Source organism: Amborella trichopoda, chromosome 1 (genome assembly GCF_054954075.1).
Source record: "Amborella trichopoda isolate Santa Cruz 75 chromosome 1, AtrichopodaSantaCruz75HAP2 v2.0, whole genome shotgun sequence".
Lineage (NCBI taxonomy): Eukaryota > Viridiplantae > Streptophyta > Magnoliopsida > Amborellales > Amborellaceae > Amborella > Amborella trichopoda.
Genome location: NC_142336.1, coordinates 58,675,705 through 58,694,414, shown reverse-complemented (window position 1 = coordinate 58,694,414; position 18,710 = coordinate 58,675,705). Strand labels below are relative to the sequence as shown.

Sequence of the window (18,710 nt, the reverse complement as noted above, 5' to 3'; positions counted from 1 at the left end):
AAAGATTTTAAGTCTCAAAAATAGTACATTTTATAACATATTATTGACCCTGTCCATTTTCAAGATTTTCATATGTTTATAGATCTACTTGATTTTAGCCATGTTTGAAATTTAAAATTTTATAATTAGATATAAAAATAGATTTTAAGATAATCCTAAGAATATTTTACATCAAAATTATGTACCATGATAAAATTTGAAGGTGCACCTTATCTCTACACCTACGGATGTATCTGTATGTCAACTACACTCAATTCAAAATATGGTGCATAATGAAACAAGTTATTTGAACTGACCATTTTCAAGATTTTTAAGTGTTTATTGATCTGTTCAATCTGTATAATTTTTAAAATTTTAAATTTCATAAATAAGAATAAAAATAAATTTCAGGCCATCATGGGATTTCTGACACATGAATGATATCTCTAAGTAAATTTTAGAGATGCGCCTTACTTCTACAGTGTGAGGAGGCAACCATATACAAACCTCACCCTTTAAAGAAAGCAAAATTCGAGAATATCATGAGTGAGGAGGTGCATGGAATTAAAAAATAGTTGAGGAGTTTATCTCCATCTATAAAATAGGGCAGTTTAGTCATTTTCCATCTCAAAATAAGAGACTTCACTGTATTGTACTCGACATATTCTGCATGGTCTCCAATATTTATATTTAAGGGTTGGTCCCATCCAAACATGAAAAAATCTATTTAATATATTATTAATAAATAACAATTAATATTTAATAAATGACAATTAATATATGGTATGTTGGTCAGGTGAGGAGGCAGTGTACCATACGCAACGAAAGGCAGAAATGTGCATGAAGCATAAATTTGCAGTAAATTGTATCGGACTCGGTTTGAATTAAATATATTTTTAAATATAAAATAATTTTAAGTTTTAGAGAATACATCATCTTTAATATGGTGTTCATGAATATGACAAAAAAAAATTAAAATTTTAAATATAATTGTTTTTAGATGGACTACCTATTTGCATATATCTTTAAGATGGATGCTCGTGTAATGTAGAACAGCGGTCCAGCTCACGTAAAACAATTTTTCAATTGTATTTACATCCAACTGTTTTTGAAACTTTAAATTTCATAATTAGAAAGAAAAATAAATTTTAAGGCCATGAAAAAGATTTCAAATATTTAAAAGTATGTTTAACTTTGATTATTTATTGTCTCAGCCTTATAAAAACCACACCCTTTCCTTATTCATGGGTGGATATCTCACTTATCATTTATAATACATTGGGTTTAAACGGGCAAACTTGTTGGCTGACTGGCTGGTATAAAGATCATGGCCATTTGCATATAATGAGTGGGTCCCTTATCGGGCATTGGCGTCCTCTGCGCCTCACCACCACCCAAAAAAAATAGTAAAGCAAAAAAATAAAATAAAAAAACAAATTATTATACGATTGTGTCCCACCTCTCTTACGCACACATTAAGTGTCATGAGCGTATGATATCTTAATATATAAATTTTATGAGAAATTGGATCTTTTCTCACCCATGTGTGTAGGATTCAAAAGGATCACCATTAAATTTAGCATGAATCTATAAAAAAGTCAAATCCTACACCTATGTGATAACTTTTTTAGATATATGTACTAACTTTAATGATGATCCCTTGGGGTCCTACACATATGAGTGGGAGAGAGTCCTATAGGATAATTATTCAAATTTTATATACATAATTGCTTATAATAATACACTTCAAGTTTTATAATGCATAAAGATGGTTTGGATCACCAAAACTTCGATTGCGTTATACTTTATAAAAAAGAGTGATAAATAGTTACCTGGAAGCTAGAGAAATGTCATTACAAAACATTAAAAAAAGGAAAAAGTTTATACGAGGATGGTACCTTATAATGTAGAACTACGGATGCCCCTCAAAAATCCATCGAAAAAGGTAGTTTTAATGTTGAAAAACCCTTTGATTGATCATCTCGACATCGAGATGTATAATTATGAAAAATAAAAAGATTTTTTACAATATATTATCTACACCATTCATTTTCAAGATTTTCATATGATTACATATCTACTTGATTTTAACTATTTTTGAAATTTAAAATTTTATAATTAGATATAAAAATAGATTTTGAGATAATTCTACAAACATTTTACATCAAAATTATATACCATAATAAAATTTGAAAGTGCGCCTTACCTCTACACCTACGGATGCATCCGTATGCAAAACTGCACCCTTCAAAAAATAGCTTATTATCATACAAAGCAAAATATTTTATGTTTTGTTGGCCTAATATCCTTTTTTTTTTTTTTTGGGACAAATTGTTGGCCTAATATCTGATGGGACAGAAAGCAAAATTTTATATTTTTAATTATAAGGTTTTACAAAGCAAAATTTTATTATTCCCTAAATTACATATTTTTATCAAAAGATGCTTATAAAGGTCTTTATTATATGCATGGATAAAAAGCGAATTGGCTTAAAAGATAGCTTACCCTTTTTTTTTGAGGGGTGAGTCAGCAGGGAGAGGCCCCCAATTGAGTTTACAGATTGTCAAGGGCTAACCAAATAAGCCAGGACTCTAGATTGCCCTTAAATCTAGTTATGTGGGTCTCTCTCAAGAGGTATATTAGTCTAAAGTTGAATATTATATGTTCCTGCCCTTAACAATGACTTGATATATGTAAAATAGATAAATATATTTAAAAACGATTATAAGAGATTAATTATTTAATATATTATATATTTTACTTTAATTCCAAAACCTATCAAATTATGAATTTATCATAATAATGAGTTGGAAAATAAGTATAATTAAATGGGGGAGGTTCGTATAAGTTTGCAACCTTAAACAATCAAATTAAGACACACCTCTAAATTTTATTATAAATATAACTTTGCGGTCAAAATTCTTAGGATGGATTGAAAATCTATTTTCCTCTCTAATTATAAAATCTTAAACTCTGAAAATAGTTCAAATCAAGTAGATCTACAAATAATTGGAAATCTTGAAAATAGATGGTCCACATAACGTGTTTACAAGATTTACTATTTTTAAGACTCTGAAATTTTTTTTTTCTTCTCGACGTCAAGATGATCAATTAGAAAATTTTTTAAATCTCAATTTTATACTTTAAAGCTGCAATTTTACATCAACTTTTTTCTCATTAAATTGATAAATTAAGTATGCTTTGATATATTTGCCTATATTTTTATTTGCTTTGTCTACACATAGCTCTTGGTGCGACACCTAGCTTGTATGAGAGGATTAGAGTTCCAAATTCGTCCTCATACCAACCTAAGTCAACCTACCCAAATGAAATTGTCATTATAAGGATTAGAAAAGAGAAATTTACATGACAATGGCCAGGAATAATTAACTTTGAAGACACGTGAAACTCATTTGTAAGTAGAAGGAAGAGAACAAGAGAAAAAAGACCCTTCCCAAATAATAAAAAAAGACAAAATGATGTTATAAAATGGTTAAACATGGTTGAGGGGGTAATAAAAGAAGGCCAGACAGTTTACAGCAAGGTTAACTATAGCGATTGCGGCTTTTGTTTTTGTTTTGTGTGTGCATATGGGTCCCTGGGAAGATATAGAATAAGAATGTTTACATCAGTGATTTAAAAAATAAATCGGTCACCTCGATCGGCACCTTTAAAATTGGTAAATCGATTGTCAGGATCACACCCTTTCAATATGCGGAGAAATAGTGAATCAACATGCGTGAAAAAATAATGAACAAGCCAAAAACCGGTCTGGATTGGTGAATCGGCAGTCCAGATTGCCATTTTGCTGTGCGGAACCGCTGGTTTCCTTCTAGAACAGGATGACTGATTCAAGGGTCAGATCGGACCATTCCCTACCGACCTGGCATTTTTTAAATCATTGGTTGACATTCTATATAAGGGTTTGTTTACATAAGGTTGCAACGTAAAACAATCACAGTAAGGTGAACATCTAAATTTTTTCACGGTATGTAATTTTTTTGTCAGAAATTCTTAAGATGACTTGAGAATTTATAAAATTTAAAATTCTAAATATGGTTCAAATCACTATATACACATAATTTTTTTGAAAGTAGATGGTCTAGATAATGTTTTGTAACGTATACTATTTTTGAGACGTAAAACTTTTTTTTTTCGATATCCATACACCACGATGTCGAGATGATCAATTATAGAATTTTCCAATATCAAAAGAACATTTTAAGATGGATTTTTGAAATGCACCTTAAACTTTTGTATGAAAAATGACAAATCTATAGTTTTCATTTTTCATATTTGACGAACCGAGGGGGTTGTGGCCTTACATGAAGACACGGTCTTATAGGAATATCACAAATTTTAAAACAAGGTGGATCGGCCACCCACCAATTTCGATAAGGATTGGCAATCCAGGTGAACAAATCCGGCAAAATCAAAAGAGAAGAAGAAAAGATAAATAAGGGAAAAAAATTTGTGTAGATCTATCTTTCATTATTTTTGATGACCCAAGAAATTACAAGTAACCCAGATTTGTGCTAAATGAAAGAAGAGTCTTAAGGTTTTTTTACCTATAAAGGACGATCATCCAATTTGGACCAAGAATCGTGATGGTGCCTCCTAATTTCTAAACGGGATCAGCAGCTTTTAAGTCACTTATATAACCCTAATTTATCTGTGAAGAACTCAAAACATATCCACACCACAACCATACAGAATCCTAATTTACCCAAAGTGCAATAAAAACACATGCAATCACTCTCTTCGAGAGGACAAAACATGGCCCCATGTGTACACAAGTGGTAACGAAGGACCCCCAAACCAACAAAAATGACCCATCACGGTCAAAGCAAGACACAAAAACACTCCATTTAAAGTTCCATGCCAAAAAGCAAGCCATTTTTAAGGACCCCCCAAGTACAATGACTCCACATTTTTTTGACCTAGAAATATGCCAATTAGTCTCTCATATGCAACCAATTACGATGCAATTACAATGAGGAGTCTTGTCTTATTGTGCGTGTCAAACTTCTCTTTCTCTCTCTCTTTGGATCCTTCTTTCGTGGATCCTTCTTTCAATTTTATATATGAAAGCCAAAATATTTCCTACTCCTACGGGAGTATGCTATCTTTACTCCCTCGAGAAAATACATGCTCGAGACATTTTCTTGAGTATCAAATTTTGGTGATGATCGTCTCAAGAAACATCGTACCCATAGGATGGCTGTAGCCGAGATGATGATGTTGAAATGGATGAGTGACAAGACAAAAATAGATATAATTTAAAATAAATACATTAACGAGAGCTTAGGTGTGGCTCTAATAAGTGATAAGATGAAAGAAAGTAGAGTTAGGTGGGCTAAAAATGTACAACATAGACCCAATACAAGACTTTTTAGGAGGTGCGAGTTGGTTCAAATAGAAGGCTAAAAAACGTAAAAGATAAGCCCAAAAAGACATGATTCAAGATAGTAAGAAAAGATATGGAGACTTTTGGTCTCACTGATGGTATGACCTTTGATAGAGCATGATAACATACCGGAATTCGTGTAGATGATCCCAAATAGTTGGAAAAAAGCTATGTTGATGATAATCTCAACAACCCATAGGATAATCTCAGCCCAATTCGACTGTTGCAGATAGGTAAATGGAGTGACCGATCCATGTCTTACAACATTGGTTGCACACACTCGTAATCATATGAATTGGCCTAGAATTGGGGATCCCCTAGTTCCAAATGTTTCCAAACTAGGGCATCACCCCATGTTGGAGGCCGTTCATTGCAGAAACCCACTGAGTTCATTATAGGGACTTTGGCAATTCTGACTTCTCCCGACTTCCTAGTAGTTTTTTCTTTCCATGTTTTTTTTTCCTAGTTTAACATTTTTTTTGGGCAATTTTTTTTTCCTAAAATCGGAGTCAGCTAACCGAATCAAATTAACAGATGCCACCTGATTCCTGGTTTTTAAACACTGGTTGCTAGTGTAAAAATTCAAACTTCCAATACTACTCAAAAAGCAATTACAAATTTTGAACTTTAAATATGTCCCAAAAACATCAAAAGTAATTATAAATCCAAATGTTAAAATTCCAAACTTCAAATACTCCTCAAAAGTAATTACAAATTTTGAACTTTAAATATGTCCCAAAAACATCAAAAGCACTCCCATTATTTCAAAACCAAGCCACAAAGGTAGGAAGAATGGGATGAAAAGAACCAAGATAAAAGATAACAATGAAAACCATATTATTGGTAATCAATGGAGTAATCCAATTGAAGAGGATTTAGACAGGGGAACTCACACCATAAAATAGTGGTATGTGGTTGATGATGGTACATACCAGTGCCACATCCACCATCCATTCTTGATGAAGGATGGTGGAGATTAACAGAACCGAAAATCGAGTGCCTATCATTGAAACAGACAGTAGATATCCCTGTGGTGTACCATACATCATGCACCATAACACCACTTCCCTTCAGTTGGATTCAAGATAAGATGAGACCTGGTCTTCAAATACCTTGGGATTTCCCTTAGGATTATCCTCAAACCTCCTCATCTTAAAGTAGTCAAGCTCCACACCCTCAGCCTCCCCCTTGAGCACCAAGTCAGTCACAACCCTAGCCACCACAGGTGCCATCTTGAACCCATGGCCAGAGAACCCAGACGCCAAAACCACATCTTTTCCAAAATCGCCCCCGAAAAAATCTATCACGAAGTCTTCGTCTGGGGTCATCGAATACATGCAAGCCTGACCCAAAGCCGGTTTTTCGGCCTCGACTCTGTCCCTGAACAGGGCCCGCACCCATGGGCCCACCACCTTCTCTAGTGAAGCCAAGTCAGGGGTGCACTCCCTAGTGTCAGGGTCACAAGCATAACCACCATGCAATGCTATCTTGACTAGACCAGGAAACTCAGACATGGGAGTACCATATATGTAATCCTTGTCATAGCATGCGAATGTCGGGAAACCATTTTCCGGTAAGAATTCTGGCCAAAATTCTGGTCTCACCCTCCAATACCCTACTGTAGTGTGCAATGGTCGAATTGGCAATTCGATCCCACTGACCCTCTTCGCAAGCCTGGATGCCCAAGCACCAACAGTAACCACACACTTCTTGCTTGTGAACATGCCCTTGGTCGAAATCACCCTCACGCCCCCGCCCCCGCCCCCGCCCCTGCTCTCTCTTTCTATGTCAAGGACCTCTGTGTTGTCTTTCAGTATAGCGCCTCTCCGCATGGCTAGCGATTGGAACATAGAAACTGCCTTCGTTGGCTTAATGAATCCGCCTTTTGTGACCAAACCAACCCAGTTTTCTGGCAAGTCAAAAACTTGCTGGAAAAGTTCTCCAACTTGTTTTGAATCAAGAAGTTGGTGAGCCATCGATTTGGCTCGACAAACCTCAATGACTGCTCCAAGGCTCCTATTTTCTACAGGACCCAAGTCAAGGTGACGGGTTTCAGTAAAGACTCGTAAACCAGATTCCAATTGCGCTTGCTCCCAAAGGTCCAGTGATTCATGGACCATGCCAGGGTAGTACGGTTCGGGGTACGTGAGGCGGAGGGTGCGGGATTCACCGTGAGAAGAACCACGCTGGTGGAGGAAGTCGAATTGCTCAAGGAGGAGGACATTCTGAGAGCATTTAGCAAGGTGGTAGGCGGCCGAGCTCCCCATGATCCCAGCGCCGACGACGATCACATCAAACACTCTGTTCTGATGTTCCATATCTCTCTCAATTATGTACGCTGTTTGATGATTTGGATGCTAGAGTATGAAAACGATATGATCCCAAACCAGTGCTAAAGCAGATACTCCTCCACTCTTTCTTTGTTGTTGGAAAGTAGCATGGTCTCCTCCTCCTTATGTAGACTTTTGAATAGAAAACCATTAGAAGCAGATTACGTGGTTGCCCTTGGTCTTCAAGACATTTACAAGATTACACTTTATGGAATTTGTAAGACCATCAGGATTGTCCAGGCTTTCAGTTAAAAAGCAAAGCTACTAGAATATAATATTTCGGTATCGAAAATTGCTACTATAGCATGAAAATTTATTTCTGCTCCTAATTATAAAATTTGAAAGCTCAAAAAATGACTAACATTTCGCAGATGACGGTCCATAAATAAATGCATTAAAGATTCATTGTACTCAGCCTTGAAATCCCCTTCTTTTTACTCATATCCATAATTGTTGAAATCAAGATGATTAATTTTGCGGTTCTTCGACATTGGAACTGCAAATTGCGGTGAAATCTAATCCACCCTTTTTGACTCGTATCCATAATTGTCGAAGTCAAGATGATTAATTTCGCGGTTCTCCGACTTTAGAACTGCAAATTGCGGTCAAATCTAATCTGCGGCTTTAGAAAACCACGGCCTTACATTAACCTGTTCCAATTTATCATCCCCCAAAACATTTAATAAGAAACTACCAGCTCTTGAATTCGTTCAAAATTATCTGAACACTATCATGGAAAGTTGGAGATATTTTAGGGGTCATTGATTGCTACAGTGGTAATTTCCAGTTAAAAACAAGGGCACTTTTGAGTCGAGATTGGACAACGCCTCGTGAGGCATGCCGCGGCACTATCTACACAGAAACAGACACCTTGCAGAAAGAGCAAGGAAGATTCCTGACCTCTTTTTCTTATAATTTAATACTAGTAATTAGATTAATGGTGATGTTGTCATCATTTGTTAATATATATACCAAATTACAGTGTGTGCATGAAAAAATATTTTAAATTTCATTGAGCTTATAGGATTTTTTTTTTTAAGTTTTTTATAATCCTTGCAAACGTTACGTACCTAAAAAACCAATAATTGGCCCAAATTTAGTGGGATTACTTGCATATAAAATGGACTCGCTTATGCATACTTGATGTTTCTAATCTTATTTTTTAATTGTTTTTTTCCTTTTTACTTGATTGTGACCTTCTAGAGCTAATGTCCTCATTCCTTAGAGGAAATTATTTTGCATGAGTTGAAAGAGAGACTAGAAAAAGACGAGACTATTTAACTTTCGTACAACAGGTCACAATTAACCTTGACCATTAGATGTGAAATTAGATGGTCGTATTTATTCCTTTGACCAAGCTCAAACTTCAAAAGAAATTTTCTAAACCTGTGTGATAGTGCACATGGGATGGGATGGTGGTAAGTTATTGTGATCTGATCTCATTGTATACAATACCAATAGATTATTATATGCTGCCACATGAGCAAATTGTACACTTGTTCCCTTGGGGGCCAACTTTTGTGGATGTAAACTAATACCCAACAACTGATACTAAAAAAGGAAATCTATCTTCTTCTTTTTTATATGTTAATGATAGGAATGGAGACCGAGACGTTAGGTAGCGGCATCCGCTGTGCTAAATACCCATGCCCCACCCCTTGGAAATATATCACTTATAATTTTAACTATTTAAGATTTCGCTCCTTTCCAACTATTTCAACTCATGATCTCATGATCGTGTGTCTTTTGATGAAATTTTTTAACTTAAATAAAAAATGAGTAAAATATATGATAGTTAGTTTCCATTAATCTCTTAGGCGTATTTTGGTAAATTCCCCTAAAGACCCAAAAACTTAATAAAAAAAAGAACAGATGGATAACTTTAGGGAGTCAAAATTTTCTATTTTTCAAATATGGCAATTCCAAGATATTATCCAAATTTTCATTTTAAAAAAAATCCTCCATGTTTTTTACGAGGGGAAGCATGCGTACAATTTGCTCCCGCAGAAGTACATTGACATGTTGAATCCATAGATTTACTTGTTGATATGTACGATTGAGCATTCTCACTAAAAATCGTACTTATCAAACATGTTAAATGGTACATGATTATTACCCTCTTGACTTGATATCAGTAAAATACAGGCCTATGTAAGCTTTAAACATTGTTCAAAGAGTGGTGCTCCTGCTCCAACTTACCGATGCCCAGTCGAGTGCGAGGCTCCGACTCAGTTGAGCCCGGATTCGGACAGCACTTTTAATGAGAAAAGATCTTTCTAAATGTAAAAACGGCGACTCGGGCATTATTCTGGAGTTTTCCTGACTGTAATCACTCGGCTATTGATCCTACAAGTCCTCAGATTGGCAAATTTTTAAACACTGGTTTACAAATCTCTTCCATGTGTGTATAAGAGAGAGATACTGATGAACCAACAGGAGTGAACCTTACAATACCCTCAAAAACAGAGAAGGGGAAATCCTCAAAGATGATGAGATCATTCTCTGTTTCTTTTCTTTTTGAATGGTGAATAGAAACTTTGAATCAATCCTAAAAAAATATACAAGTATACGAAATTTATACAACAAGAAAATTCAAAGACGAATTATTCAAAATCCTCAAAGATGATGAAGTTTTTCTCTTCCTTGAAAATAAACAAATATACGATTTAAGAATACCAACTTGGATTGATCTTAGTTGCCTTTTGCATATGTGGTCATTTACATAGCATTTATATTCTTGCTACAATTTTGATAAATCCCTCATTTTTAGAAAATTTTTACCAAGTTTCTATTGAGATTTTCAATACCATGTTTTATGAAAAACTTCGAGGAAGTCAAAAAAATGAAATAAATTATTGAAGGGGGCAAAAAAAAAAACAAACTACTGATATAAACTTCTGGTTATCCTATATTATTATGGGAGATCTACATTTAAGCACAATTTATCAATCTCAAAAAAAAAAAAAAAAGGAAAAATTGTTGAATTTTTGGACGAAAATATTTACATACATTTCAAGACCTGGAAAATTGAAGATGCTTCTCACTCTGAACATAACACATTTGAATTCAAGTCAAGTCCAGAGGAACCAGAAATCCAAAATCTGTGCCTACAATTTAATGGGTGCTTGTCGCATTGGCTGTAAAATTAAGCTATTATTTCAGTCGATGCCATAAATTTTAGCAACACCCTTGTGGTGACCAGTCTAGCCCCCATCACTTGGGTTTGGGGTTCCTTATGTTTTTTCTCTCTTTCTTTCTCAATATGGAAGTTTGGATTCTAACCCAAGATCATAGTGCCACAGCTCTGATGCCCTTAACAGGTGACCAAGGGTCAAATCATTGTTTGCGAGGTCTGGGTTTTAGGATCAAATTTTGTTATTGAGCATCAACTTGCAATAACTGGTCATTTGAGACGCCAATCCCCTGAATCTCTAAATTTTGGAGTTTAAAAACTCTATCTAAAATACTATTTAACTCTTTGCACCCCATAACTTCCTTTCAAGTGGGAAGATGATATACAACTTTGAGTTATGCTTCAAAGAATAACTTCTTTCTACATACAGAAATCTATAGGCTTTCATGTACTCCTAGTGAAATACAGAGTAGATCATACCATGTCTAAGAAACAATTTGTTCAGAAAAACATTGAGTTCACAATAATGGGGGTTAAGCATCGCAAGAACAGGGCTTAAACCCCAATATAAACCAAAGATGCGTCCATAAAGACCACAAGGAAAAAAACACTGTAAATTTTATTGTACAATTCCACAACAAAAATATATTCAAGGACAAAGCAACTTCAATCACTTATCGACACGATTCCTTCAATAGAAAGAGTCATAAACTGCTCTAGGATATTTTGGCAGCTTTATTAAGTATCAAATGCGGATTCTCAATGTAAAATGATTATTTATCAGAAAAACATCAGTAAGAGAAATGTATAAGCACACATTTGAAGTTTAGTATGTAAAAAAAATTCTATTTTCTTACTTCGAGAAGCTCATCTTTTTACACTGTGACAATCGAGTGGCAAAAATTTTGTACAGTTGCAAGTCTGGGAATATAACATGGTTGAAATAAAACCTACAAAAACAAATCTTGAGGTGAAGGCACAACCTATAAACATATAACAAAAAAAAACTACAATAACAAAGGAAATTTACCTATAAACATATAACAAAAAAAAACTACAATAACAAAGGAAATTTTTCATGAACCATAGGTTTGGGTACCAGGCATGGGATGTTAATATGTTATTACATTGTAACCAAGCTGGTTCCAAGAGTGGAAGTATATTTGCTTTAATGAATCTCACGAAAAAGAAAACGAACAACAAGAGAAATCACCATCTGCTAAAAATCTAATGCCTAAAAAACATCCTGCCCAAATTCAGAAAGAAATACAACAGATATAAGTGTTGTATAGACTCCGGAGCATGTTACTTAGCATTTCCGGAAACTCACAAAAGAGATATAGATGAGCATCCTATTAGTCAAATTGATATATACACATTATTTTCACACACATGCAAGCACACATAGATGCACAAAATTGAAATACTACAACGGTGTATTTTATATCTCTATTACATAAGAATTATGTTCACATTAAACTCTACATACATCACATTACCTGCCCTAGACATATAATTTAGAATTTTCACATTCTAACTTAGATAACCAAACTAAACATTTCAAAAATGAAGGCTAAAGTAGTCTGTTTGCGTCTTTCAGGACCAACTTCAAGGGTTCGGACCCTTGACCTCCCTCACCCAAACCAATACGTCTACTACGCCAAAGACTTAAGAACATGAAACTATATATTTCACATCAGACATCAGAATTTTAGGTATGTTATATTATACTACACAATTTAATTTTTTATTTATCTTACAATAACATTTGCTCTTAGTTTTGAGTTTATAACTATCCTATCCTAAGAATATCTTATAAAAAAAAAGAAAATAAAAAAGATTCCTAAGAATAAGCAGTATTGATTTAGTATTGACGCATATGGATACCAGTAAGTCGACCATTTCAAAACTCTATCTGTCTTAGCTATAAAGTATCTCATGACAAGCAGATGTCCACAACTTCACACCCATTTTTTAACATTATATATAGCTTGCCATCCCTCTTCTAGCCTATCATTTCTTTCATAAATATATAACTGTTCCAGTAGGAATTACATAAGATCTATACAACAAAAAATCTTTTTTTTTTTTGATAAAGTACAACAAAAAAGATCTAAACAAGATATACCCTATGTCCCTGGCTATACACAGATCCTATTATTAAAGAGCATAAATAAACACCATGAACAGCCATTGCTTGCTACTTGATACTGAGCATTAGGCTATTTTTCTTTGGAATCCAAATATGGTTCTATGTCATGTGGAAAGCCGCAAGAGGCATGCAAAAGTATTTAACCATATAGATAGTAACCATGTCCTATCTTTTGGCACAGGGAAATATAGAATACCTTCACTGAAAGGCCAAATTGATAAAGGGTGTCATGGAAAGTGGTGACCCACCTAGCGCTTTTTGATACATTGTTTCACAGTGAGTCTCGCATCTACGACCTGCAGTCTTGGCTCCCTCAACTGTTCAACATTGGCTTACTCTACTGGTATCCCTTGACAAGGCATCCTTTCACAAATTCTCGGGGAAGCATTTAAACAGCTCATCGATTGGCATGGGAAGAAACCTATTTCGGTCTATCGAATAGGCAAACTACATGATCTCCTCATCTTTCTCTTTCTTTTCTTCTCCCCAACTCTTTCTTCTTACCCATGTCACCCTCTTCTCCACAAAAAAAAAAAAATCTTTTATGAGGTTTGTTTCTTTCTGATTATTGGGGCAACTTGCTTCGCTTCATGCCAGTGGGCCCTCACATATATTAGCCATCTGGTCCCTGTCGTTACCTCTTCATCAACAGCCCCGGTTGCTGAAGACTATGCCTCGATCAGAGTTTATTCTAAGGTATGCACCTCTGTAACTTTTCCCCCACAACCTCAGTCTCTTCTTCCGTCTCTTTCCCCAAATTTTGTCTTTCTAAATCTCTATCTCAATTGATGTGCTCCCACTCACCTTTATTCTTCTTCCTTCCTTTTTCTATCTCTAGCTCCAATCTTCTTTTCACTGTATTCACTGTATTCACTGTAGCCCCTCTACTTTATCCAAGTTGGGTACAATCTCTCCCTGTATTTAACCCACCACAGCCACCTTCATATAATCTTTGTCTCATCCTGTCTATTTTCTTCCTTTACCTATTCACTCTCTGCTCTTAGTAGTGGGAATTGAATATCTAGGGATGGTCATACACTCTCTTTCTCATCCTCTCCATTTGCACTTGCCTCCTATCTACTCTCATCTCAAAGAATTGGGTTTAGTCTATACAGGGAAGAATATCACGCTGTGGTCTGTTGTTGTCCGCTGGATTTTCATCTATATTGGAACCTGCTAATTCAACCTCCTTGGCGCGCTACACTCCATGCTGCTGTTTGATCTCTTCATCACCAGAAATCAGAAATCGCCACCACAAATCATAGTCAATTGCTTCTTTACCATCTTGCAGCGGTTTGAAGCTCTCATAAGATCTTTTTGTCAGATGCTGAGGTCCAAACCTCACTACTGATTATCTCAAAGTCAATTGTTTCTTTACCTGCTTCTAGTGGTTTGAAGCTCTCATCAGATCTTTTGTCGGCTGCCAAGGTCCAAAACTCACTACTGATTATACTACAGAGGCCTAACAATTGCTACCACTACTGGAGGGCCTTTCCTCTAACCTTATGGCATTCAGTTACTCATTTCGAATTTGCATCTTTTATTCTCATGTATTTTCTTTTTCTTTTGCCTTTTTTTCCTCTTCTCTTCGTCTCTCCCCCTAACTCTATCACTTCTTTTATCTTTTCTTTCTGTCTCTCTTGTAGTCTGAGCACCCAACCTGTGGGACTATCTTCTTTAGGATTAGATATATTGCAATTCATTCATTCTCAATGAAGTTAACCTTTTCTCAAAAAAAACAAAAGATCTAACATTCCATGACTGATAAACATTGAGACAGTGGATCAATGAATTTAGATGGTCCAACAACAGATAAAGTTATAGCAAAGTACAGATTTGCTTCCAACTGCTCTCTTACAGTGCCTCTAATCCATACTTGAATTTGATAAATGAGTCATACTTTAGTATGACAAGTGAATTGTAAACAAGTTAACACCTTTATATGCAAATTATATAAGAACAAAAAGAACAAAAATGGATTCTGTGTTTACAAAGCATGTTCCAATAGGATCCAGTGGCCCCAAGAAGGTAATTCTAAAACTCAAAATCTTCATGAAAAATGGAGCAAGTGGACAAGAGTATAAAACCTGGTGATGGCGTCAATCATATGAGAAAAGAGCTTGACTGCTGCCAGCAGGCAACTTTAAGGCATGAGACTATCTAGAATGAATGGAGCCTGCAACTGTCATCGAAAGTGTTGATACATCAGGATAACATGGAAAAATGTAAGGCCTTAACATTTCAGCAAAGAATGCAAATAATATTAAACAAAGGACACCAGTTGCAGTTAATTTATGAAATGACAGAGAGAAATACCTGAAACAAACTAACCTGTAGGCAATTGTTGACTGAACATTAGACAAATGTTGATCCACCATTCATAATTTTGCACCACCTGAGCCCACCAAAAGACTGTACATGAGAAAGAGAAGCAACACCTCCTTAAGGTTGGAACCAGTAAGGAAGTAATTCCCCATAGAAATCAGTAGCAGGTCACGTATTTGGTAATAATTACCTTTGCATGGAAGTTGCAGGTATAGATTCTTTCTCCTTTTCTTTGAACAATCTGCAGTATTGACATTTCATTCAATGCTCCCGCTGATATAAACGCCAAGGCAGACAAATCAGGGGAATGATAGCAATTTTCAGGAGCCTTCCCCTCAGAAATCAAAGAATCCGGTGACCCCAAATATCGCTGGTATCCTTGAGGATTAAGGAAGTCTAAGCATATACTGAGGTTTTATGCATAGCATACCACTATTTTGAGTTCTGAAATTCCATTGCTGCTTATGAAGGATTGCCAGCAGAGAAAACTGGATTATTATGCCCAGGAACAACACCTTGAACCATCATCTCTTTAGATATTAAACTAGCTTCATATTGATGACCAGAATCATGCAACCAATGGACCAAGGTAGTGTAACTAACATCATCAAAAACCAGACCTCTCTGTGACATCTGATCACAGATTTTAAAGGCCCCATCCATATTTCCTTCCTTACAAAACCCATAAATCAATGCATTATAAGTGACGAGGTCAGGGGCAACACCCTTTTCCATCATCTCATCTAAAACCTTGAGAGCTTCTCTCAATAGACCAACCTTGCAGTACCCGTCAATCATAACAGTGTAAGTGATCTTATTAGGGACTAAAGCATATCCCTGCATCTCTTGAAATACAGCATCTGCCTCCTCCATCTTGCCCAATTTACAATATCCACCAATTAGTGCAGTGTAGCATATGATATCTGGTGCAAAACCACTATTTTGAATATCAATCAGATAGTTCCTTGCCTCTTCAACATTGCCAATGTTGCACATACCATCAATGAGGGATGAATGGGTCACAGGTGTTGGTGCTATGCCCCTACCCTTCATTTCATCGCAGAGCTTGAAAGCCCCAGACAAGTTCCCCATTTTACAATACCCACCAATCAAACTATTGTACACAACATCATTAGCCTCTAACCCTGGACCATCCATCTCCTTAAAATGCCGTTTTGCCTCTTCCATTTTCTGAACCTTGCAATATCCATCTATGATTGTCCCATACATAAACACATCAGGCACCAAACCAGCTTCCAAGCATTCCTTCCAAACTACTTCAGCTTCTTGCATCTTACCCAACAAGCAATTTCCATATAGGATCGCATTATAAGTGAAACGATCGGGCTTTATACCCTTCTTGATCATATCATCCCTGAGCTTAAAAGCTTCGTCAATTTTTTTCTCTCTACAACAACCCATAATCAGAGTATTGTAAGTTACATGGTCAAGCACCATGCCCCTTTCAAGCATTTCTTTTAGGAGCCTAACTGCCTCCTTCATATTACCAGGTCTACACAGCCCATTAATGAGTGCATTTGAAGTCACTATGTTAGAACTAAACCCCTTCTTTGACAATTTAGACCACAATTGCAAAGCTCCTCTGCAATCACCTTCCTTACAGAGCTTATCAAGCAGCATTGTACATATGGCCTCATTAGGCCTCAAATCTCGGAACAACATTTCCTTAAAAAGCCGAACAGCCGAACCCAACTTGCATTTTTGACATAAACCATGAACTACCGAATTAAACGCCCCAGCATTTATGATAACTCCTTTTGACAACACTTCCTCAAGGAGAATTTCTGCCTGTTCTATCTCTCCTATCTCACACATCCCCTGAATAAGAGCATTATAAGTTGCTCCATTTGGCAAGATTCCACTTAATACCATCTGATCCCTTATCTTCAGAGCCTCTTTCATATCCCTTAATTTACAATAACCATCAATCAATACATTAAATGCAATTTCATTGACAGGAAATCGATTATCAACCATTTCCTTCAAAACCAAATTTGCCTCCTCGATTTTCCCAGCTTTCACAAGCCCATTCATCAGAACAGTAAAAGTAACAATGGTAGGATCAAGACCCTTATCAATCATCCTCTGTTTAAATTTAAATGCTTTATCTAAGTCCCCAGATTTGCAGAGCCCATCAATCAAAGTATTATACATTATTACATTTGGAAAACAGTTAGACCCATTCTCCATTTTCTCAAATATCTTCAGTGCATCATCAAGTTTCCTTGCCTTACAAAGCCCATTAATCAGAGTACCAAAAGAATAAGAATCAGGGGTGATTCTGGCAGTGGACATAAGCTCGAAAGCCTTGAAACACTTATCAAAATCGTTTGATTTAACAAGCGAATTCAACAAGAAATTACAGGTCTTGAGAGAAGGTACATACCCGAGAGAGAGAAAGATCCGAAAGGCCTCAAAAGCCTGGAGTGGTGCCTTGAACTGAGAGCAATAAACATGTATCAAAAGATCAGGAGCTGAAGAACCAGGAAGATGGGTCTTGACCAAAGCTCTAGAAATTTGCAAATGGGGCTCGGGGCAAGGGATTGGAAAGAGATTGGGGAACTTCCGGTCGATCAATCGGATTAAGATCAACCGAGCTGAGTTTGTAGCATATGAGCGAGAAAGGGTGTGAATGAATACAGAGAGAGAATGGGCAGTAAGGATTTGGTTGGGCTGTTGAGAGGCCCAGTGAATGAACTGGAGAGCAGAGGGTGGGTGTATAGAATGGTGGATAGAAAGAAGGTGGTGGTGAAGTGTATTTGCAGAGATTGTAGAGAGAGAAAGTGGGAATTTGGAGGGGGGAGGTGGGTTCTTGGAGAGGACCAGCGAGAGGAACAAGAGGGGGTCGGGCGGGTCTGGAGAGAGGGGCGCGGGGCGAGAGAAGTGGCGGCAGAGAGAGAATGGTCTGCGTGTTCGATGGGGGAGCTTAATGTGGAGGAAATGGCGCTTAAGAATAACCATGAGAGAGGAATTTGGCGGCGGTGGTGGTGGTGGTGGCGGCGGTGGTGGCCGGGATGCTGGGAAGGATGGGTATCGATGGTGGGGGGAGAGTTAGAGAAGGTTGTTTTCAAAATATTGCAGAGCCACCTCGTTTGAAGAGAGAGAGAGAGTTGCACCGTGCGCTTGTGCGGCGTAGAGAGAGAAATACTATTTATGTGTGGTCGTGTGTACGAAGATGTGGCATGAAGAGAGAGAGAGTATTAGAGTGAATTTTTAGTAAATATATTTTTTTTCTTACCATATGAGAGTTTTAATATATTTCGTTTCTTAACTTATGAGAATTTTTAGTGAAAATATGATAACTTAATTTTAAAATATTACGGATCAAAAGATCAGGAGCTGCAAAAAATATCATGAAATTTA

General features: G+C 36.3%; 2 protein-coding genes across 8 annotated transcripts; both read right to left on the bottom strand.

Moving 5' to 3' along the window:
• Nucleotides 1–6,201: 6,201 nt before the first annotated feature.
• LOC18440670 (FAD-dependent oxidoreductase family protein) lies at nt 6,202–7,704 on the bottom strand. Its single transcript, XM_006850808.4, has one exon. The coding sequence runs from the start codon at nt 7,702–7,704 to the stop codon at nt 6,457–6,459; it is 1,248 nt and encodes a 415-aa protein (XP_006850871.1). The 3' UTR covers nt 6,202–6,456.
• Nucleotides 6,202–18,038, bottom strand: LOC18440671 (Tetratricopeptide repeat (TPR)-like superfamily protein). Of its 7 annotated transcripts, none has more exons than XM_088849449.1 (5): nt 15,517–18,038; nt 15,333–15,413; nt 15,089–15,183; nt 11,707–11,799; nt 6,202–7,848 (listed from the first exon to the last, which is right to left on the bottom strand). In XM_088849449.1, the coding sequence occupies exon 1, from the start codon at nt 17,640–17,642 to the stop codon at nt 15,789–15,791; it is 1,854 nt and encodes a 617-aa protein (XP_088705575.1). In that variant the 5' UTR covers nt 17,643–18,038; the 3' UTR covers nt 6,202–7,848; nt 11,707–11,799; nt 15,089–15,183; nt 15,333–15,413; nt 15,517–15,788. The 7 variants fall into 7 exon arrangements, with proteins under 7 accessions (XP_088705575.1, XP_088705585.1, XP_088705594.1 ...); XM_088849459.1 differs by having other exon boundaries at nt 15,318–15,396; XM_088849468.1 differs by lacking the exon at nt 6,202–7,848 and having other exon boundaries at nt 11,439–11,799; nt 15,318–15,413.
• Between the last annotated feature and the right edge of the window lie 672 nt (nt 18,039–18,710).

What these genes read in the sequence shown, in the direction of transcription:
- LOC18440670 (XM_006850808.4), bottom strand. Translation starts at nt 7,704, where the DNA reads ATGGAACATCAGAACAGAGTGTTTGATGTGATCGTCGTCGGCGCTGGG.
- LOC18440671 (XM_088849449.1), bottom strand. Translation starts at nt 17,642, where the DNA reads ATGTCCACTGCCAGAATCACCCCTGATTCTTATTCTTTTGGTACTCTG.